General features: G+C 34.4%; 1 protein-coding gene across 1 annotated transcript in view; it reads right to left on the bottom strand.

Annotated features, from left to right (window-relative positions):
- The window catches only part of STXBP5L (syntaxin binding protein 5L), a 420,610-nt gene that overhangs the window by 217,153 nt on the left and 179,342 nt on the right, over positions 1 to 24,115 (bottom strand). The window contains 2 exon segments of the mRNA XM_074301345.1: positions 7,047 to 7,130; positions 19,478 to 19,541. Coding sequence (XP_074157446.1) covers positions 7,047 to 7,130; positions 19,478 to 19,541 — 148 coding nt within the window.

The raw sequence follows: 24,115 nt of genomic DNA, 5'->3' as shown, positions 1-24,115 counted from the left end.
GAAGAGATGAATAGCCTAGCTTTCAAAATAAACACACTGGGGAAAGTAGTCTATGTACTTTTACAGGTGGGAAATTTTAACTCCTAATTTTCTCAGTCCCAAGAACTTTTGCTCTTAGCACACTCTCCTATTTTTCTGGATTGGCATTCTATGTCCCTGACAATAATTAAAGAATTCTTTTCTGAGCTCCAACCCTGGCCAGGTTGCAGCTTCAAGAAAGACTTTGGAGTGATGGTTGGGGTATAAATTCCAAAGCAATTTAATTAAATTGTTAAGAGTGAAGACAGCTTCTTCCTTTCTTTTTTCTTCTCATTCCCTGACTGCAGCAGGGGAAATGAGGAGTTAGACTGAAACTATTTGAAAACTCCTAACTACTTTCAATTTGGTGAACACCTTTTAAGGAAAAAGGCCTTTCCTTTTGCCTTTTCTCTAGCTTGCAGAATTCCCTTGTGGGGATTCCTGTGGTGTCTCTTTCTTAGACTTATTATCTATTTTATAGCTGGTCTCTGACAAATTCTCCCTTGCTCTGTTGTGCCACAGTTCTCTTTTATTGCCTCAGTTTCCCTAAAATGATCTCTATCTTGCCTCAGTTTCTCTAGCATTACAGCTCATGGAGCATTTTGGTGCTCTCCTTCTCTAGAGAAGGACGAGGGTCTATAGAATCTGGATACTGTCTAGAGTCAGGTGAGGAGCTATTGATTGGAGAACACTCAAGCCTTTTTTTTCCTAGAAGTTAAGGATTTCAGTTTTCCTGATTTCCCATTTGGTGACTGTTCACAAGGTTTTTTTTCCCCAATACCATCCTTCTATGGGGGGAGAGGGGGAACAGCCCAAATTCCCCGGCAGCACTGAGGTGAAGCTGTCGGGAGCTTAGGCTCTTGCATGCAGATTTGCCTCTTCCAAGGACGCTTAGACAATTTTCTGTGGGTTGTCAAAGGTTGGGAAAGGCCAGAGCTATAGAACTGGGAAAGCTTGGGATCCCTAAAGGCTTATCTTTAGGCTGTCTCATAATGCAGAGACACACTGAGTTTGGAAAAAATACTTCAACTTCAAAATTTGAACACTGATTAGATTAGCTGAAAGGGATCCAATCTCTCTCCACCCACCCATTCTCGGGAGTCCTAGAAAGAAGCCTTTCTTTGCATTTTAAAAGTGCTTTTTTTTTTCCTTTCAAATCCTGGGACTGATTCTGACTTCTGCCCTCAGGCAGAACTAGCCAACACACCCAGCAGAATAGTCTCTTTCAGAGCTGAAAAAACTCCCAGCCTAATTAAAGACCTGGGACTCACCCCCCCAAACTTTTTCAGGGGTCCAAGGCCAATATATTAAGGCCAAAACTAGAGGAGCCCATTCTGAGCCCTTGATGTTTCTCCCACTCTGTTGTTACAAATAGCTGGGTTTTGTTGTTGTTTTTTTTAACTCTCTCACTGAATTAAACCTGAGACTCTCAGCTCTTTTCTCAGGGCAACTTCTGCCTTCTGAAAGGACACTCAGAGCAGAGGTACCTTGTTAAATTAGCAAATCCCTCCTAGACCTAGGCCGGGAACCCCAGAGGTTTGTGCTGTAGGTGCTATGGAAACTGTCGGGGGAGTCCCTGTCCTGAGTTCAAGCAGGAGGAGCACTGGAGGAACTGCCTTTCCACCACGACAGCACACACCACAGGGGTTGAACTGCCCCTCTACCCCCCCCCCCCCCAGTGTCCTGCTCTCTGGTAGGAATTTGGGGATTGGCCCTGTTTCCCCTCTTATTCACCTGGACAGCTCGAACACCTCAGGGGCCAGCCAGTAAGCTGGGTAGACAGCGCTGCTACTTTGCATTCCCTCTGACCCCTTCCACTCCTCCCCTATAAAGAGTGGGGATAGTAGGAGGGAAGGCTCTGGATCTTTGCTTAACCATTTTGATGATTTTATGGTGAGATTGAGGAATCAACTCTATTTAAAAAACAAACAAACAAACAAAAAATAGCACAGGCAGTTAAAAGATTTCTAAAAGCTTAAACTGTATTCTTATCTTGATCTGCAGCCCTGACAGGAGGGGCCATGCCCATCCCTAGACCCGGCCTCACAAAAAAGATCTGTGGCTGTTTTTAATCAAAAGCCTTGTAATTGAAGAGGTCTACATATTAATCCCAGGGATTCTGAGCATTTAAAAAAAAAAGCCTATGGACATCAGTGGCTTATTAAACCTAATAGGTATCAAGGCCTCCTGCCTAAACTGACTCTCTGAGTCCACACCCTTAATCTCTACCACCCTGACCCAACTTCAGGAGAAATTAGCTTTCCTAGAAATTGGAGTGAAAGGGTTAAACTTTTTGCTCCTAGCATTTTCTCTTATACTTTTCTTTGGCATTCAGTTTCTTTCTGGTGTTGCTAATATTATTGTTCTTTCCATTTGATAAGATTTATATTTAGGGAACCAAAATGAAATTAGGGTTTCTGGTGGTCAGGGAGTTAATGATAAGGTCTAGTGGCAGGTTCAGGGAACGAAATGGAGAAGTTTGTAAAGGCCAAGCTTATATTTCCTTCTCTCCTTCCCTTGCCCCAAATAAAAAGATGAGAAAACATCGCCTTTCTTTCCTTCAAAGAGAGCGAATGGAATGTTGTGTACACTGAGAGTTGGTTAATGATTTTTGGTATCTGGGCTTAGACTTTTTTTTAATCATTTGTCCTTCCTACCCTCTATACACATATAAAGGATGGCTTTCTGAGTAAAGAAGGGATAGGGATGTATATGGAAATGAAAGTGATATTTTAAAATGATATCAGTGATAGAATTTTTAATAAAAAAAAAAAATTGGCCAAGGTAACATAGCTGATAAATGGTAAAATGGAGACTTAAATTCCTTTCTAGTGACCTTTGCATTAAATATGCTGCCTTTCAGTGTACAAGCCTGTTGTTCCTATGTTTTCTGTTTTGGTAGCAATACCTTTTTCTCCTTTTATTTCCCTATCTATAATTGATTATTTCTCTTTCTCCCCAACTATGGTAATTTCTCTTTGCCATCATGTAAAGGAGATAATAATCTGTAAAGTAGATCAGAATCAGTGAAATCACATCTTGTTATGCCACAGTTCCCTTTTACTGTCCTGATTCAGTTTCCCTAATTGTTTTGCCTCAGTTTCCCAGAATTGTTCTGCCTTAATCCCTCTGGTTTACAACCCCCTCTCCCTCCTGATCTTTAGGACTGCTATAATTTAGGGCTAGTTACTCTAAGGTTATAAATTGTAAATTTGTAAACTCAAGATTAGGGGGAGTTTAGACTTCCTAGCTCCTAACTCCTCCTAAGTCATTAAGAATTTATGGTCCTACCTCCAACTTGTCAGAAATGGATCGATGGTCCCTGCTTGGAGATTCTTGTGCACCAGAGTTTGGACTGCACCCCCCACCTTTGTTTAGCTACCTGAGCTTGGAGCTAGGTTTGTGTATATATATGTCATTGAGAACTCACATTAGCTGCTGGATGCTTTGAGACATCAGCCCTGCAGGCATCCTGCCTCACTTTCTCCAGCATTACAATCTTTGAGGCTCTTCTGAGGGCATCAACAAGAAATAAACACTTATTTATCCTCAATAGTCTTCTTTGGATTCCTATTGACACTATAACCTTTTATGTTTAATTCTGTTGTTAATATTAGAGGATTATAATTTATTCTTACTTTGTCTTAGGGCAGATTCTATAGTAAGGATTGGTAAGGTTATGGTAAAAGAAAGGAAATGGAGCATGGTGAACTCCATGGTTACCTGAGACTCACATCATCTGGCTAAAAGTATCAACAGCAGCCTGCCTAACATCTGTCCTACCACATTCCTACTATGAATCCCTCCAAGATATCTTGGATTACTGGCTAGATTTCTTTCTTAAGAACTGTGCCTTAAAAACTAAAACCAATCTGATTCTAATTGGCCACCAATAGGTCCTAGGCTAAGCCCCATTTGCTCATTGTTTGGGCACTGATTGACTCAGACTGAATGTAAATAGCAGTTCTTTTCTTTAGGCTAGAAGCCTTGAGGGTCTTCCCCTCCCAGATTCATTCATTCATTTACTTATTTAAATTTTTTTAGACTAGGTGAAAGAGGAGATTCTTCACCTCAATTGCTACCTAGCCTTAATCACTGAATGGATGTGGTCTTTTATCAAACTGAGACCTTTTGAAGACTTTATCTTTAAAAGGCCATCTCCAGTCATCTTGATCTATACCTGGCCTCTGGACCCAATGGGTTCTGGAGGGAAAAGTGAGGGAGGTGACCTTGCATAGCCCTCCCTCACTTAAATTCAATTCACTTGTTTGTCTTGGTATCACCTCCTAGATCACCTTTGAGAACTAAGGACAAACAATAACCTCTGTAGTCAGATACCTTGTTCTTTCAGCCCTGAATTACGGCTCCAATCAGGATTAACAAAATCTGATTTTCCTATGAAATATAGGTGAATTTTATTCCAGGTATTTTTACACAAAAAGTTACCATTATTTGGATAGAAAAGTGTTGGGAACTTGTTCTTCCACAGGGTTATTATCACAATCTTTCGTCATGGAAAGTAGGAATCCAGATTTCTTAAAGATTATGCCAAAATACAGACAATGGCAGATTCTACTGTTAATGGAAACACTTTGATCATTGTCCTACTAACAGATTGTGTGTGTTTTCCAAGGACCAGGCAACTTAACCATTTTTGCCTACTTTCCCTCCATACAAAATTTTACGAGGACAATCTATACATAAATGTATCCCTGCAGAGTTATGAGGAATGATAAGCAGAGAGGCTTTTGCAAATGATGTTTTACCATTGATTATATTTTTACAGTCACAAAATTTGTTAAAAAAATTGGGAGAATACAAAAATCTCACTGTACACAACATGATTATCAACAGAACAAAACAAAACCCAAAATATTTGATTCAATTATGCAAACCATGTAAGGTTCCTTGAAATAACAATGGCAATGATAATTTTACTAATTGATCTTATTATTAGCAAGGGAAGCACAAAAGAGAGAGATGTGTGAGCAGTAAATGTATTTGCTGGGGGAACAGAAGATATAGAATGAGAATTCCATTTGGATTGTGAGATCCTCTAACTGTTGCTGTTTGTGGGTAATGTCATGCTGATTACATTAGATTCTCCCAAATAAGCTCAACAGGGCTAAAAAAAGTTTTTTCTTACTATTCACACAGGCAAAAAAAAAAAAAAAAATCAATGAAGAATTTCTATTATCCAAACTATGATATGCAGTTGGATAGACAACCCATTCTAGTTTATCTTGGATAGATATTGTGCAGAGAGGATAAATTGAGTCAAGAACGGGTCAGAATTTGAAGATCTAGCCAGGTTACTTTTGGGAAATCATGCAATTCTTTTTTAATAATCTTGAACTTTACAGTGAAACAAAGGATCTTCTTTTTTAGAAACAATATTCTTCCACTAATGTTTGCAAGTCATGGAAGAACTAGACTTGTATCATATAAATGGCAATGAATCAAATTTGGTAGACACGAGTAAACTGTAATTTATTAACAACAAAGAAATGAACAAAAGAATTGAACTCAAAGACAGAGAGATATATGATCTAAAAAAAAAAAAAAGGACTAAGCTGGTTATGTAATGAGCATTGTTATCTATATAATTTTGAGACAGGTTTCCTACACAAAATCCCTATAGAAGAGTTGTGGGAATATCTAGATAAGAGTTTTAATACAAGAGTTTTGAATTATATAGATCCATCAAAACATCCTCTTAACTGTTAATAGTTTAAGAATGCTAAAATACTCTTTGAAGGCAACTATGAAAATACATTCTATTGTTCAGTGAGTCAGGAAAGAAAAAAAAAATCTCATCTGAAAAAAGAGGTGATATCAAGGGAATGGAAGTAAATGGGCTAGTCTGAGATTTAGCCTTAGTTGCAATCAGAACTGACTTGGAACTAAGGGAGTCCAGTTCTAACTGCTATGCAGTGAGAAAAAAAAGAGCATTCATTTTGTTGCAGTGGGAATAAATGGATTACTTAGATAGCAAATTATAATTCTAAACACAAGTTTAGGGGAATTACAGCATTATTATTTTACATGAGGTAGTTAAGTTCTATTGTACTAAACCTCAAATAATTGTCTGGACACTGGATCTGGAGTCAAGAAAATCTGAACCCAAATTTCATCTCAAATATTTATTAGCTGTGTAACCCTGGGCAAATAAGTTATCCTCTCCCATGCCTCAGTTTCCCTATCTATAGAAGAGCTGGTAGGGGGTGGGGAATATCTATAACCAATGGTACCTGAAGTTCCTTATAACTATAAATGTATGGTCCTTTCTTTATATTTCAGGTGGATTATGGATTAAATCATTTTTGTTGACTCTCCTAACAACTATTTAAAATATTGGGTTAGGGGCAGCTAGGTGGCCCAGTGGATAGAGTACCAGCCTTGAATTCAAGAAGACCCGAGTTCAAATCTGGTCTCAGACACTTAAAACTTCCTAGCTGTGTGACCCTGGGCAAGTCACTTAACCCCAGCCTCAGAAAAAATAAAATAAAATAAAATATTGGGTTAATGAGAAAATAGTTTGTGCTCCAAATGATCAATTTACAAATAACCTTTCATTTTTGAATTAAGAACTGATTGTCTTGTGAATTTCTAGATTAGTTATTGTCACACTCAAACTTAAATACAAAGATACTTTCTAACCTTTAACACTCTAATTTGGAATAAATGACATGCCTTTCAATTACTGTGAATAATTAGAGGACTATAACATATTACAGAAGCAACTAGAATGCCAATTCTTTGAAATCCACCACTCATTTTCTTTATGTCCTGTTGCCCCACACTACAGTACTTAGATATATACAACTAAACTCTTAGATATAAACAGTAAATTTGATAATTAATGCTGATTCTGTGGAAAAACTATTTCTAAACTTCAGTATTACCAGTAATACTTTTTAAATAATCCTATCTTATAATAAAAAAGTTTGGGTTTTTCAATATAACTTATATTTCTTCAAACTGATCAACATCACAGTAATTTTTCTGAATAATAAGAAACTACTTACCTCATCATAATAAACTCTCAGTTCTGCTCTTTTTGATTTCAAGTCCCAGAGCACCACAGTTCCATTTTCATAACCTATTAAGAGCTGGAAAATATCAGGAGAAACTTATTTTTGAACTCAGTTTATTTTAAAAGTCTTTTAAAGATTTTAAAATGTTGTAAAAACACATTCAAAATTATAAATAATCTTGTTAGAATTTTGTAAAGAATCTGAATACAAATATCATTCAAATAAAACCTTATTAAAATTTCCAATATTTAAATTAGTATTTGATAAAATAAAATTTTGGTTAGAATAGCATTCAATGGATAACTTCTTGAAGCTAATGTAATAAAATTTAAACCTTTATTTAGTAGCTATGTACCACATATTAATATATTTCATATAATGATCCAAATCAGTCATTTTAAAGGAAGAGACAAAAGCAAAATATGTACATAGTACCTCCTCTAAAGAAACTCACAGCTGAGAAGAAAAAAAATTATTGCTATATAAAAAACTAAAAAAGAATACAAAATTCCGTGTCATATGTTTTGGTCATGTGCTGCAATAAAACATGTTCAATAAAAGACTTCAATAAATTTATCATGGGAGAACTGAAGAAATTTTCAAGAAGGTAAATGTTTCAAGTGTATCTTGAAAGTAGCACTCAGAAAGCTATCTAGAACAAGGAAGGGTTATTTCAATTGGGAAAAGGAGTTGGTGGGAACAAAAGCAAAGCTACCAAAGTAAGCAAGACATATTAAAAAACAAAACAAAAAACAAACAAAAAAAAAACATCAATCAGCTTACCTGGAATAGGACAAGAAGCAGAAGAAGAATTTAGAAGGGGATATAAAAGAGTTCAGAACTCTTGCAGATGAAAATCTTTTACTAGTTGTGAAACAGAGGACAAGTCTTTTAACCTTTGTTCATCCATTTTTGGATCTACATATTGTATCTACACATTCCCTTTTGTAAAACTTAAAGTTCTATGTAAAGTAAGGTATATGCATTATTAGTGAAGATTTTGGTTAAAGATATATGACCAAAATGGTATTTTAGAAATATTAATCTGACAGAGGTGGGAAAAATTCCTTTAAGAGAGAAAATACCATTGGTATGATGACCAAAAGAATTATTTCAATAGTTTATTCAGTACTTATGAGAACCTGGTCTAGGACAGTGTAGTCTAGGGTAGAAATGAATGTAATAGTACAATTTAATCAGTAAGATTTAATGATGATTGAATATGGAAGACAGAAGTGGGGAGAAAGTCAAAAAATAACTGCAAAGTTTTGAACTTAAGTGACTAAGATGATAAATACACAATTGACAAAAATAAAAATACAGGCGTCAGAGAGCTTATAGAATAAAAATAGGAGATTAAGAAATCAGTTTTAGGACAAAGTTTGAGATGGTGGTGGGATAGTCAAATAGAAATATCCAACAAATGGATGGAACTAGAGTTAAACAAAAAGGACAAAGGTAAAGGACTGTGAGCTTGAGAGTTATCTACTCATAACTGATTATTGAAGTCACATGAAGGGATGAGATGTGGAAATATAAAGAGAAAAAAATGGAGAATCATAGAAAGAACCTTCCTTAATTTATTACTAAATTAGGAGGTTTTAAAAAAAGAAAAAATGACAGCTCTGTAGACAAAGTTCTTTGATTTTAACTTCTTTCCCTCTATTGCCTTTCTTTTGAATATTTCACCATCAATGTTTCATATACTCCAAAACTGGCAAGTTAAAGAACGAGATAAATAGTGAGAATTAAATTAATTGTAAGGTAAGTGTGTAGTCTGTAATTCAGGACATGAAACTGACTAATGCTGGAAATGCAGATATATACCAAGTTAGAAATATTTATAAATAATATAAACTGGATAACTAAAATGTACTATTTATGAAGATAAAGTGATACTTTAAGATTTTGACAATAGCTGAAAGGAATGAATTCATTCCTTTAAGTATCAACTAAAATATCATCTTCCATAGGAAAGTCTTCTCTAACCCTTCTTAATTCCAATAGTTTCCTTCTTTTAATTATTTCTTAAAAATCCTATATGTAACTTGCTTTATATATGTTTGTTTGCATGTTGTTTCCCCCATTAAGATCTTTAAGGTCAAGGACAGTCTTTTGCCTAGTTTTATATTCCCAGTGCTTAGCACAGTGTGTGACATAATCACATAATAGGTGATTAATAAATATTAACTGTTTGATTGGTTGACAGTTAACAGTGTCTGAAACTGTCATCTACTAAAGGTACCCTTCCTTTAAGTTTTCCCTATTTCTAAGAGTATCACTATCTTTACAGTTACCCAAGTTCATAAACTTGAGGTTATCCTTGGTTCTCCTCTCTTCCTTTCTCCTTTATTCAATCAGTTGTCAGGAGCAAGCTGATTTTATCTATAACCCATCCCTTAAATACATCCTCCTTATTCCTATTCTCACTGGCATAGCCTTAGTTCAAGCTCATATTCCCATTCAACTGAATTACTTCCCTGCTTCCATTTTCTCTTTTTTTCTAATCTAATCTCCTCACAAATGCCAAAATAATATATTATGTATATAATGATAATATATATACATATTATAATATACAATATATCTATCTATCTATCTATCTATCTATCTATCTATCTATATATACATACAAATTCTGTCCAAAAACTATGAAGAGCTCCACTATCTTTAAAATAAATATAAATGATCAGTTCAGCAATTAAGGTTCTTGACAACTTATTTGAACCTTATTTTACTTGCATTACTCTTTTACATGTACACTATCTATTCCAACCAGATTAAATTACTGGCTTTCCCCAAATCTTGACTGTAAACTTTTCTGTCTCCATAATGGAGAAGAATATCCTTAATTTACTGTAATTCAAGAAACATTTACCAACTGCCTACTACATGTAAGGCATGAATCTGGAAATAAAAAGACAAAACCACCATCACAACTATCACCCAATCTGATTTCTGACCTCAAAGAGCTGACATGTCCTATTATAATGAAAATGTAAGAGTAAATATGAGAGATTTTAGGAAATATTAGGGAGATCAGGAAAGGCTCTTTGTAGAATATGGCACAAGAGTTGAGTTTTAAATGAAGGCAGAGTTTCTAAGAAGAAGAGAAGAAATAATGTAATCCAAGCATTGATTGGGAGTTGAGATGAAAAGTGGAATGCTAAATTTTGGGAGCAACAAATAGACCATTTGTGCTAACACAGAATGTGTGGCAGGGAATAAATGAAATAAATTGTTGTAAATTAGGCTAAACCCAGATTATTCAGTGTTTTAAATGCCAAGATGAGTTTCTATGCCCAAATGTGAGACTATTTTGCACAATTGATAGAGCGCTGGGCTTAGAGTCAAGAGGACCTGGGCTTAAATCTTGTGTCAGACCCTTAATAGCTGTGGGAGCCTGAGGAAGTTAAATATTTTCAACCTTTGTTTCTTCAATTGGAAAAAGAGAATAATAAAAATGCCTGTTTCATTAGATGAGATCCAGATATAATAATATACATAAAGTGTTTTATAAAACTTAAAGCCCTATGTAAATGTTAACAGATGTTACTTTATCTGAGAGACAACAGGGAACTGAAGATACTATGAGAAGAAAAATGACACATGCTCTAGCAACATTATTTTGGAAACTACATGGAAGAGGGATATGAGAAAAAAAAGAAGTTTGGAACAAGAAAAACTATGTGGAAAACCATATGCATAAAATGTCTCCACCCTCCTCATTTCAGCCACCCTAACTCAAGTGCCAGTCACTGTTAAACCTTCTCAGATATCCCTAAACCAAAGTGATTTCTCTCCCCTCAGGTTTTCTATGAGCAATTGTTTGAATGTTTCCATGCCTCTTATTCTATTCTATTATCATCTAATTATAAAGTGGAGAGCAACAAATTATTATTTTCTTAATCATTGAATCTTCATCAGTATTAAGGATTTGTTTATTAAGTAGCTATTATATGACCAACACTGTGCAGGGCACTAGGGATGGACATACTTAGCATAGTGCTAATAAACACTTAACAGATACTTGCTAAACTTGCCAGAATTGAAGTATTTTCTAAAAACCTGAGAATGATGTATACCTGCTACTACATCAGATCCCTAACTAACTCTGTAGAGAACTGACTTTTCAGCCTGGGCTTCTACAAAGAGCCCGCCACCAGATGACCAAAAGAACACTCTACTATTGGGATCTTCCAACTACTTAAAAAATTGATGATGATGATGATGATGAAGAATTCAAGAATTGTGAACAGCAAAAGAATATTTCAGAACAAAAAAGGAGGATTGTATGTAAAATAATGAGCTTCTGTTATGGTTTGTCTTCTTTTGTGCATTATTTCAATGTTTTATTAATCTTTTTTATCTTCATTACTATCCACTAACTTATCTATCCCATTTTCCCCAATAACTCATGAAATGCTTTTTTTGTACTGTTAGGAAAGATAGGTTAACATAATGATTATTTTAATTTAGCTTTAGAAGTCTAAGGATTTTCATGGGCTTGTTTTACATAATGCTGTATTTTATTAATTTCATTTGAATTTCTAGCATTTCTTAAGTAAACTATTACATATCATTTTGTTTTTTCTTTACCTATGAGAACTCCTTCAATTTCTCAGGGAGTTGGTTGTCATAATGATCTGTATTCTGAAGTCTTTCAATGTTGGTTGTCATTTTATTGTTCTAAAATGTTTCTATACATTTGGGTCCTCTTCCTCTTTTTAAAATTTTGTTGGGGGATAGGCCTAGTAAAAGTATTTCTGGGTCAAAGTAAATATATATATATATATATATATATATATATATATATATATATATATATATATATATATATATGTATGTATATAGTGGAGCATAGTTTCAAGAGGATTTCCACAATGGATGGAATGATTCACAGCTCCATAAACAATCCATTAAATATGCCTATTTTAACAATAATAATAGTTAAAATGTTATATGCTTACTATGTGCTAGAGACTATATTAAGTACCTTTATGATTATTATCTCATTTGAGCCTAACAACAACCCTGGAAATAAGAGGCTATTATTATCTCCATTTTAAAAATGAAGAAACTAGGGCAAACAGAGGTTAAATGACTTACCTGGATTTACACTTTTAATAAGTATCTGATGCTACATTTGCTAACTTTAGGTCCAACATTCTACACACTAAGCTATCTAGCAGCTCCCTAGTTGATCACAAGTTCTTTAGCATTTGCCATTTTTCTCTTTTGTCAACTCAGCCAATCTGATGAGTGTAATATATAAGCATGAGGTTTCTCTAATTTGCATTTCTCTAATTTTAATAATTTGGACCTTGCTAATTGCTTATATCTTAGATTGTGTCTTTCTTTGAGAATTACCTGCTCATATACTTTGAAATTTGTCAATTAGGAAATTTCTGTTATTCTAATAAACTTGAATCAATTATTTATATATCTTAAAAAATCATACCTTTTTTAAAAGAGAAACTTGCTGCAAAGATTCTCCTCCTTAATTATTTCCCTTCTAATTTTATCTGTATTGACTTTATTTGTGCAAAACCTCTTAAATTTAAGTAAAAAAAATTTCTACATTATCTTGTATGTTCCTTTCACTCTTCCTTCACCTAAGTCTTGTATCCATTTGGAGCTAATCCTAGTATACTGTATAAGGTGTGGTTGACCTACTCAAGTCTTATATCATTTAGAGATCATTTAACTCTAAATCTTTTCTTCAAATTTATCTTGTTGATTATTCCATTTATATTGTATTGTAGTCAATAAAAGATTGTTTAACATTTCTGATTTTCTGCATTTGTTTACCAGTTATTTTTTACTCCTTAAAAAGGTTCAGTTTTGGAAGGGTACCATTCAAAAGTAAGTAATAGTTATACTTCTTATGATTTCCATTTAGTAATCACCAGGGTCTATGATAACTAACTTTTATAAAATTCTATTAGATGCTGGACTTTTTTTCTTCCTTATTTATTTCCTAATGTTTCCTCTTTTCCTCCCTTAAACAAAACAGACCAATTTTACTACCTCTAAACCCAGATGCATTTATTTACTCCCCAAATAGTAGCAAGATAAAACTTTTGAAAATAAAGTTTTTAAGAGGAAGCCAAGATGGTAGAGTACAGATAACAATTCAGCTGAAATCTCCCAATTATGAATAGCAGAACCAATGAAAGATTAAAGAAAACGTTTTTCCATCACAAGACAACTTAAGAATTTGTCTGTTTAGGAAATGTTTGTCACATCATGGGGAGATATGATGCCAATAAAATTGACTTAATAGTAAAAAAAAAAGTGCAAAACTTCATTGATGAAAAGAAGAACTTCATAAAAAGAAGAATTGGCCAAATGGAAAAAGAGGTACAAAAGCTCATTGATGAACAGAATTCCTTAAAATTTAGATTTGAGCAAGTGGAAACTAATGACTTCATTAAATATCAGGAAACAATAAAACAAAGTCAAATGAATAAAAACATAGAATAAATGTGATATATCTCATCAAAAAAAAAAAGTGATCTGAAAATTTGATCAAGGAGAGAGAATGTAAGAATTATATGACTACTTAAAAGCCATGATCAAAACAAGAGCCATCATATTTCAAGAAATTAAAAAGCATAATTGACCAGATCGAGAAAAATCCCAATAAAAATCATATGATTATCTCAATAGTGTTATTATTACTATGTATAATGTTCTTTTGTTTCTGCTCACTTCACACAGCATCAGTTTATATAAGTCCAAGTTTTTCTGAAATCTCTCTGTTTATAATTTCTTAGAGAGCAGTAATATTCCACTATATTCATTATCACAACTTATTCAGCCATTCTCCAAATGAAGGCCATCCCCTCCATTTCCAATTTCCTGCCACTACAAAAAGAGTTGCTACAAACATTTTTGCACTTATGGGTCCTTCTCTTTTATGATCTCTTTTGATACTGACCCAGTAGTGGCACTGCTGGAGTATGCAGAGTTTTATAGCTCTTTTGGCAGAGTCCCAAAGCAAAGCATATTTTTTCACTGTCTTTTTCTTGCTCTTTTTGTGGAAGCATGCCAGATATGGAAATATATTTTGCATGTTTTCACATTCATAACTAATATCACATTTCTTGTCTTCTCAATGGATGGGGAAGGATCAGCAGGAAAAACAGGATCAGAACTAAAAAATTTTTTTAAAAAATATATTTTAATTTAAGAAAGAAAAAAGATCCTAAAACTTTACCATAATAATTATTGTATAGTTGCCCATATGAATTGCTTATAATAAACGACTATTTATCTAGATTTATTTATCAACCTCAGAACTATAAACTATAAATATCTGTATTTCTATTTCCAAAAGGATTTATCTCTACATTGAATTTTCAAGTAGATATCATAATTATGCTTTCTGACAAAAGTATGAGATAATTATATTCTTGTATTTATTGCTAATATGTGGGGGAATATTGGACACGTGAATTCATTAATACAGGAAACTCCCAGATGAGGAAACTTTTTCTATCAATATAGGCTAGTATCTTCTCTGCACTTTAAAGTCTGAGAGTTACCTTAAACAAAAATTATTATATGTACTATTCAGAAAGATGAAGCTATTTTGGACCAAATTGTATTAGACAAAAAAGCTTAAGAGCCAATTTAAAAAGTACTATAATATAACTAGAGCACTGCAATTTCCAAGGTACCTTCCTGGGCAACAGCTGCTATAGCTAATCAGTTGTCAACTCTATTCAATTTTAACTCCATTATAAATTCTCTCTATCAGCACATCTCTTTTTGCCTGTTGCAATATCATTGCCTGTCCTGCCTCAGTTTCTCTTTCAGTCCTTTCTAGATGTATGTGAGATTAATTAATTCCAGAAGCACTAGTCTATCCATGTTACTAGCTTAGTCAAGATGCTTTGGGAGTTCCCTATCTAGGATTTACATAAAATTATATTTGATATATGTAAATATAAATTTCCCTCTTAGGAATATAAAACCTTTCAATATTGAATTCCATTTTTCTTTTCAGGAATTTTATGATTTTCCTCTTTATATACTCTATTTTTCAGCCAAAATAGGCCACACAGCATTTTTGCCTCTCATTTTTGTTACTTTGTCTTGTCTCTTATACCAGGAATGATCTCTTTCCTTATTTCCATTCAATCCCTATCTCTTCAAAACTTAATTCAGAGAAATATTCCTGACTCTTGGTCTGCCATTTTATCCACTTGTCACATAGATACCCCAAGTGTTTATAGTTCCCATGTGCTAGGTAGTGTGCTAATATGTTTTGATAATGCAAAGAAAAGGAAATGCACAGTCCCTATTCTGAAGGACTTCACATTCTAAAGAGGAAGAAAATATGCAAAAAGTTATTTATATACAAGAAACATTCAGTGTTAAGTGGGATGTAATCTCAGAAGGAAGATTCCAATCCTTAATTACGGAGGATTGGAAAGTGAGAACCAAGAAAGGTTTTTTTGCAGAAAGTAGAATTTTAATTGAGTCTTAAAGGAAGCCAGGAAAGTAAAGAAGTGAAAGTGAAAAAAGGGAAAGTTCCAGGCACAGGGATAGTCAGTATAAAGGCAGAGAATTGGAAAACTGAATAACGTGTAAAGAATAGCAAAAAGGCTAATATTCCTAGAATATACATAGATGAGATTAAAATGTAAGAAGATGGGGAAAATAGAAAAAAAGATCAGATTTTAAAAGGCTTTAAAAGTCAAACAGAGGAATTAAAAATTATTCCTGGAGTATAATATACTGCCTGCTCTATATAATAAGTAATGCCAACTTCTTTAGTTATTTTTGTATCATTCCAAGGATAAATGTCTAAGTGTTAGTTTGAGTAAAAATTGGCAAATAACATCTCTAAGGAATTCATAGCCAGGAAAGCCTGACTTACTCTGCATGATGACCATACCTTATGATGACCATACCCTATATATTCACACATGTAACATATTTGCCCAATTGTTTGTTTGTTTTTGCTGTTGTTGTTGCTATTTGCTTTTTGTTTGTTTTTGCAGAGGTCTTTGTACCTTGTAAACTTTGAGAAATTGGACTTCCTTTGTGAACTTCTTTATCTCTATGAAAAGTGTGTATAGGTATGTGGAGGGAATATAAGGTTGATAATTGAAGCAGCTTTGAAACAAATAGTGGTACCAGAGGCCGGGCCTGGAGTGCTAATCTGCCATATGCTAGCCAATTTTTAAATCCTCGAGTTTTACAATTCTTAGTCCTATTTACCGTTCAAGTAAGTAATCTAGAAGAGAAACAGAGTATATCACATAGGAAAGCTAATGACTCCTCAACTTTACCAACTTTTATTAATTTTTAATTAGAGAATTTTCTCAGATCATTACACCTTTAATGGCCCTCTTGTCAAAAACAACAACAACAAAACAATAACAAAATCTATCCTCTGTGCACTGACCTAAAGTATACAAACACTGTTTGAACAAGTCAGATGATTATTTGCAGTTTCTTGGGAACTTAGGGTCCATTAAATACAAACTACAGTGGGGCTATTTAATATGAACCAGTTTTATACATCCAAAGAGCTTCTTCAACTCCAGTTAATGCTTTCACATCAGTATGTTTGTGGTATTCAGTGATGATTCTTCCCATGTCTACTCTACCTATTCTTTCATTTTCAGTTACATTAATTTGTAACTCTTTTTTTCTTCTAGGATACTTTAGAATCTAATCTCCCACTTGTGGATTTTGTGCTTTCATGATCCTTAGTCTCATATTAGCTGAAGCTTCTGGTGAACATAAGCTTAGTTATCTTATCTCACTGGATCACAGAATTAATAGTATAATTAAGTCTTTTCTCAATACATCCTTTAGCAGTCTTATTCTATTTTGTGCATGAAGAATTTTCTGAGGAAATTCCTTTTCTTTACTTATAAAAAAGGAAATAAGTCAAATGGGAAAATGAAATATTCAGGAACTTGAGTTGACAGACCTAGTCCTTATTTTGCTTTTCTCATCATCATCTGCTACTATCGATTTGAAAACATTTCCCACATTTGCTTCTGTCCCCTTGTTCATCAGTCTGCAAGCTGTGCTTTCCAAGGGCCAAATTACTTCTCTTCCTAATGGGAAGTAGTCCCAAGAAACATAAAATATTCTTTGGAATTCCTATTCAACTTAAGTTTTCTATCCCAATTCCAACAGTTTATTGCAAGTCCAACTCCCATTTCAGGGGGATTACTCAATAATATGTTTGCAGGATGTTGCTCTTTGATGTTTCTTTGTGACCTAAGCCTCAAAATTCTATCTAAGGGAAGGTGTTGACTGAGAAAAAGTTGTTGCATCAAATATCTGATAATATCATTATATTCAAGCCACATAGGGAACTAATAGAGATTTACAAGAATGATGGGTCTCAAATGGATAAATTATCAAGAGATCATGAAAATTCATTCAAAGAATTATAAACTATTAACATCTACGTGAAACATTGTTTCAAATAATTAATAAGAGAAATAAAATTAAAAAATAGTTCTAATGTTTTTCCTTACACCAAGCAGATTGGGAAATATAATAAGCTTCTCCAACATTGGAGAAACAGTGAAGAGATAGATGTGCTAGTTGTTATGGATCAGGATCCTGGTGGAACTAGGAGGGATAGATTCCCCCCAGTCCTTCATATACTCACAACACTGGCCCAAACTTTTTGTGAGGAAGGAACAAATGATGTAAATGAGGCAAATGGGCTTAACTTTATCCCATGTGAATTAAGAATCTGAAGAGCCTTGGAAATAGCAATTGCCCTGCCCAATCCCCATTTCAAATAACTTGGTTGCAGCCTAGCACCTAAAACCATCACTGAGGAAAGAAATCATTTTGGAAAGGGGGCTTCACCAACATCACCAACAATTGCTGACCTAATGCCACCAATATACTGATATGCACAAGGACTCTCATGTGGCAGCATCCCCAACCTCCCAGACCTTTAGTCCTGCTTCCAGCTCAGCCATTATTTAGGGAAGTGGCTTCTGTAGAGAAAGACCCAGCAATCTCCACTGACTGTTATCTATGGGGTAGGCAAGCCAACCTAGTTGAAGTATCAAGGAACCCTGAAAGATAATAGGCAGCACATGCCAGGTAAGACAAGCCAATCTTAACTACCTTCTCCTCTTAGATATTGATGGAGACACACGCTGGACCCAAAGGGCTTGGGATGAGCAATGCTTCCAGTACAGTGACCCAAGTTATTTTCCTGGGAAGTGAATTCTATGGATGTGCATCCTGGCAACAGCCACGGGTACTGACAATCTAGGAAAAAAAATTCTTATCACCAAAGTCCTTGGCACTATCAAGTGGGTCAAGATGAGAAATCTATATGATTTTATCAGTGGAAATGATGTTAAAGAAGAGATATTGCCACTTGGTTGGCAGTTGCACTGTAAGGACCACTGAACCTTTCATCTAACTTGACATGAAAGTAACCTATGTTGCTTCTCCCATTAGAAGTGAGCTCCTTGAGAGCAGAGTGTCCCAGTGCTCAGCACAATGCTTTGCACTTAGCAAGTGCTTGATAAATACTTTTTTTACATTCATGTATTCATTCATTTAACTGTTAGGCTTTGGAATATTTATTTATTTATTATTTATTTTTATTTATATATTATTTCTGAGCTGATTTTCTGAGGGGATGGATTATAGTCTAACAAGATCCTATAAAGTAAAAATATTTTGAACTAGCAGCTTCCTCCTCCATTTTTTCTGGCATCAGTAATCAAGAGATTTAGCCTCCAACATAAAAACCAAGGGCCCTGAACTTTTTGTATTCAAGAATGTCAACCCAAAATCCTTTTGCTCAATTCTAATCTAGAAGTTGAGCTGAGAAATAAACTAGGTTTTTTTCTCCTTCCTGTTGTTTAGGAAGGTTAGATCAGGGCTGAATGGGGGCTTCTAAGTTGGAAAGGCCTGTACTGATATCATTAATTTGCTTAATTTACTGTTACCATTTTGTTTAATGCCTTTTTCACATGTATGTTTTTGTAAATGACCTTGAATTAGGCATATAATTGGGAACATAATGAATAGAGGAGCCCCTGGGAGAGGAGAAAAATAAATAAGCTGTGAGAGTTTCTTGATGATCTTGATGATACAAACATAACGTTTAGAATGACATGGGAAAAGTAATACCACTCATGAAAGAGTGAGGCCAAGTGGTATCAGTCAGCTGCTCTGAGAGCCCAGGAGAGAGAAAAAAGGACACTGGCAGACAGAACAAAATTGTCCTCTGGAGTTGAATGACATGTAATCACATGCACCTTCACAAAAATCCTATGTGTGACCATTTGTTCCAAAGGCTTCATTTGGAGCTAACATTGTTTTAAATGACCTGAAAAAATTTTAGGAACTGAGAAAAATAAAAACATCAAGACTTTATGGCATTTTGTGCTTTTTATTGTACTCACTTTCCCTTCATCCCTTGGACTATCACTTAAATGTACAACTGGACCTGGGTGGGTCTTTGTGGATCTGAAAAACAAATCAAAATGATGCATTTTTTAAAAATAAAAAGAAATATCATGTACAAAGGGAAACTAAAAATAAGATTATTTAAAAACAAATATTTAAACTTCTAGATCATACTTTCAAATACCCTTGAAACTAATAACCTTCTTTATTAACCTTTATTAATACCTTAGTAGATATAGGTTCAAAATTCAAAATGAGCCTTAATAGAGCCCTGTATCTATAATATTAATTATGAATTTGATCCAACCTCATTCTAAAGATGGATTTGATATGAACTATGAATCAACTGTGGGTATAAAAGAAACATACTGGTTCTCTTTGTTTCATAAATAATTGCTGTATTTATATAGATTCTCCATAATAATTCTGCAATTTCTAATCAAGGGAAAGAGGTGCTTCTTGAGCATCCGAGACCATGGCAATAGATGATAAGTTTTGAAAGGTCCTATCAAGTTGGAAAGGATTTGAATACTTGTTTGTAATACATGTGTTAATGATATCTTAGGACTAACCCAGCTAAGTCCAGAGAAACTCATCAACTAGAAAGCTGATCACTGAAGAATGTTCCCCCCTCCCCAACTTTGGCAATTGGCAACTGGCAACTGGCAACTGATTAGTAACCAAAAGATTTAACCTTCAACATAAATATCAAGTGCCCTGCCAACTGATAAAACTATCTACTAAGGTATGGTTAAGTTTCACTTGTTTAGGTAAAAAATATAACTTGAGTCAAAGAATTGGTAACTCCAGTTTTCACTACTATTCAATTCCCAGAACAAACTGAAAAAGTCATATAGTGATTAGAGATTTACTAGCTCAGGGATTCTTAACCAGAAGTCTGTAAAAACGGTTTTTTCCCCAAGGCAATTGGGGTAAAGCTACTTGTCCAAGGTCACATAGCTAAGAAGTGTTAAGTGTCTGAGGTCACATTTGAACTTAGATTTTCCTGACTTCAGGATGGTGTTCTATCTACTGTGCCATCTAGCTGCCCCCTGTAAGTTTTTTTTAAGTGGTAACTGTATAACTATATAATAGTTTTCTTTTTGATCTAATTATGTCATATTTTATAAATTAAAATGCATTACTCTAAGAAAAGATTCATAAGCTTCACCCAACTGCCAAAGAAGTTTATGACACAAAAGGCTAAGAATTGTAGTATTAGGCAGTGATATATTTATTATTCCTTGGCATGAAAAGCATGCATTGTTCCTTATATCCATGATCTCTCTAATCTCTTCTTTATATTATCTTCTGTCTACATTTTTCACCAATGATGGTTTTTTAAAATATAGGCTAGATAAGTAATGGCAAAAAGCATTTATTAAGCACCTACTGTATGCCAGGCACTGTGCTAAATCCTGGTATACACAAAAGGGTAAACAATTCTGACTCTCAAGGAGCTCACAATCTAATGGGAAAAATGACATATAAACCATTATGTACAATTAAGTACAGATGAGTCAGATATGATTGAAATGTTCAATTAATCAAATATGCTATAAACTACCTAGCTTCATTGTATATGAAATTCTATCACAATCATAATGACTCTGTATTAGTACATTTCCTTTGACTTATTTACCAGTATATATCTGTTTCCTCATTCTCTTTTCATTGTTAGACTTGCCCTTGTAAGATGACCTTTATATTTTATCCTTTTCTAAGAATTGTGATGGTGGAGGAGAGGGCATGGGCTCTGATACTGAAAAATATTAGTGGTGTCAATTTTGAAAAAGCATTTTCAAAAAATCTATTTTTTTCATGCCTTTATCAATTCTTGGAGGACTTTAATCAATCTAGACTAGCTAGTCGCACTTACTGCTCTGTTCAAATGACATGCTTCCAGAATTTTTACAGTTTTTGGACAACACCTAAATACATTTCTGTTTTCAAAACAGCTATTGTTGAAAAAGACTGTATTAGTCATCTTTGAAATCTGATGGGCACTAACCTTCATTATGATACCAATAGTTTCCAACATTTTCACATTCTAGGGAGAACCTAGATCTACAATCCATCTGGCTTAGCAGCTTATTTTGATTTTACAATCTTAGTTTTAAGAACTAGGTTCTTGCTTTCTGTTTACTGTGACCATGATACCCTACTTTATACCATGGTAAAAACTAACTTAGATCCTGAGCTCTTTTCCCACTGTGCGCTATCCTGCATATTTGTTTCTCTAGGACAGGGGATATGACTTGTTTATGACAGGTCTTTCAGGCACTAGAGCCTCATCCTTGTGGCTAGGCTGTCATAACTGTAATCGTCTCATTACAACCAACTACTTGTCTGTATCTTTCTCTATTGTCTGTTACCATACTTTAATGGTCCACAACCATGCTCTTTCTCCTTCCTACTCTGGTAGGTCTGCCTAGTTCCTTGGTCTCCTATATATATGACCTGACATATCAACCAAGCTCTTCTATTAGCAATGTCATAAATGGAAATTAGTTGTCATAACCAGAAAGAGTCCAGCCACAAAGCCTATGGCTATCTAGTCTCCTGGATGAATTGATTATCAAGCCACCTGGCCTCCTGATGAACCTAGGGCCAGAGACCCAGAGAATATGCCTCCTCCCTCCTCTGCTCAGAGAAGAAATTAAATATCCTAACTACAGTCTAAAGCAAAGCTCCCCTTGTTACAGGTAAAGTTTTGTCAATATATTGTCCAGTAATTAGCAGACTCTTTCTCTTACTTACTTATTTATTCATATTCCTGTGATTCAGAGTCCAAGGCTGCCTAAGCAACTGATACAACTCCCCACTCCCACATCTCTACCATTTCATCCTTACTCTTCCCAAGACACAATTCAATTTTTCTGCCTCTTTCCATTCTATTCCCTACATCCACTATTCTATTATCAAAAATTGCTTTTGCTAATGGGCCTTTTCCTCTCATAATCCTTTCATTTTCTTGCAGGCACAAAAAACTCACTCCCCAAAGACTCTTGCTTCTTTGTGTAGTACTGGGTACACTTTCTCTCATTTTCCATCTATCCTAAAATACTAGGTATGGAGAAAGAGAAGGCATATTCTTTGCTCTTTTCTGCTATTTCCAGTTCCTTTTATCATCACTATTACTCAGCTTCTCCTTCTCTGAGATTCATCACATCTAAACATATGACCATATCCAAATCCTGGGAGCAATAATAAAATGAATAGTTTGGTCTATCATTCCTAATCTCCCCCTTTCATTATATACCTTGGCCTCCTAACTCATCTCTTAATTAATTAATTCTTAATTAATTAATTCAATTCCTAAGAAGTTTTCTAGGACAAAGAGAGAGTTAAATAACTTGTTATTGATAGATATATTGCAGTCAAGTTTTGAAACCATATCTTCCTGATGCCCATTGTGCTTGGAATTCTATTATGCCCCACTCTCTCAGTTTTTAATATTCTAAAAAATACTCACAGATGAGAGGGATGGTTCATTTTATTTTTTTTTAAACTAGAGAATTAAGGAGAATGACAACTGCATGAGAGGCTATAGGATTGAAGTACCTCAGGAGCTGAATGCACCATTGAGGTGTAGCCTATTGCATTCTCTTAATTTATGACAAGGAAAATGTGTGTGTGTGTGTGTGTGTGTGTGTGTGAGAGACAGAGAGAGAGACAGAGACAGAGAGAAGCAGAAGAAAATATAAGATGACATTCAAGGTTCCACAGCTCTTTACAGACCAGGATAGGATTAGAATCCAGGTTTCCTGGGTTCTAAGTTAGTGTAATTACACTGTCATGAGTTTTGTTTTCTTCATTACTTTTTTTTAAAAAGAGAAGACAGGAGATATTATAAGAAGGAATAAGTGATGGTGAACACAGAATAAATCATGATGGTGGTACACAGGGGTCATGCTGGAAAATGAGAGAAAATGAGAAATGGATATATAGATTTGCATGATATTTGTATAAAAATTATGATCAAAGCCATGAAGCTGGTAAGATTACTAAAAGAATGAAGAAATAAAAAAGAAAATAAAGCCTAGGACAGAGACCAAGTATATGAATATAATACTTATAGCATATAATTGGAATGTAAATGATGAATTAACAAAAAAAAATTAAAAAGTTAAAATTATAAAACTGAAAAGGTAGAAAAAAGATTGGATAGAAGAATTAGGAAAGAAAAATGTCAGAAAAGCTAAGGGAGGAGAAAATCCAGAAGGAGGAGGTAATAATCATCAGTGTCTAATACTGAAGAAAGGACAAGGAGAGTGAGGATTGAACAATTAAGAGACCATTGCTAACTTCTTTGAAGAGAGTAGTTTTGGTTGAAAAATGAAATCAGAAGTCAGACTGAAAGTAGTAAAGAAATAAATGTACTGTAGAATCATAAATAGCAAAACCCAATGACCTTTTCTCAGTCCCTATCCTTCTTAACTGATCTGTAGCATTTGATACTGATGACTATACTCTCTTGGATTCTCTTCTCCTTCAACTTTTCTGACACTCATTTCTTCTGGTTTTGACTTTGCCGTTTAATTGTTCCTTTTCAGTCACTTTTGCTGAATGTAATAGAATGAGAAATAGGAAGGATGAGTATAGATAGCCTCTTCTAGGAATTTGGCTATAAA

The sequence above is a fragment of the Sminthopsis crassicaudata genome, chromosome 3 (genome assembly GCF_048593235.1).
Source record: "Sminthopsis crassicaudata isolate SCR6 chromosome 3, ASM4859323v1, whole genome shotgun sequence".
Lineage (NCBI taxonomy): Eukaryota > Metazoa > Chordata > Mammalia > Dasyuromorphia > Dasyuridae > Sminthopsis > Sminthopsis crassicaudata.
This window is presented reverse-complemented; position numbering and strand designations above follow the sequence as displayed.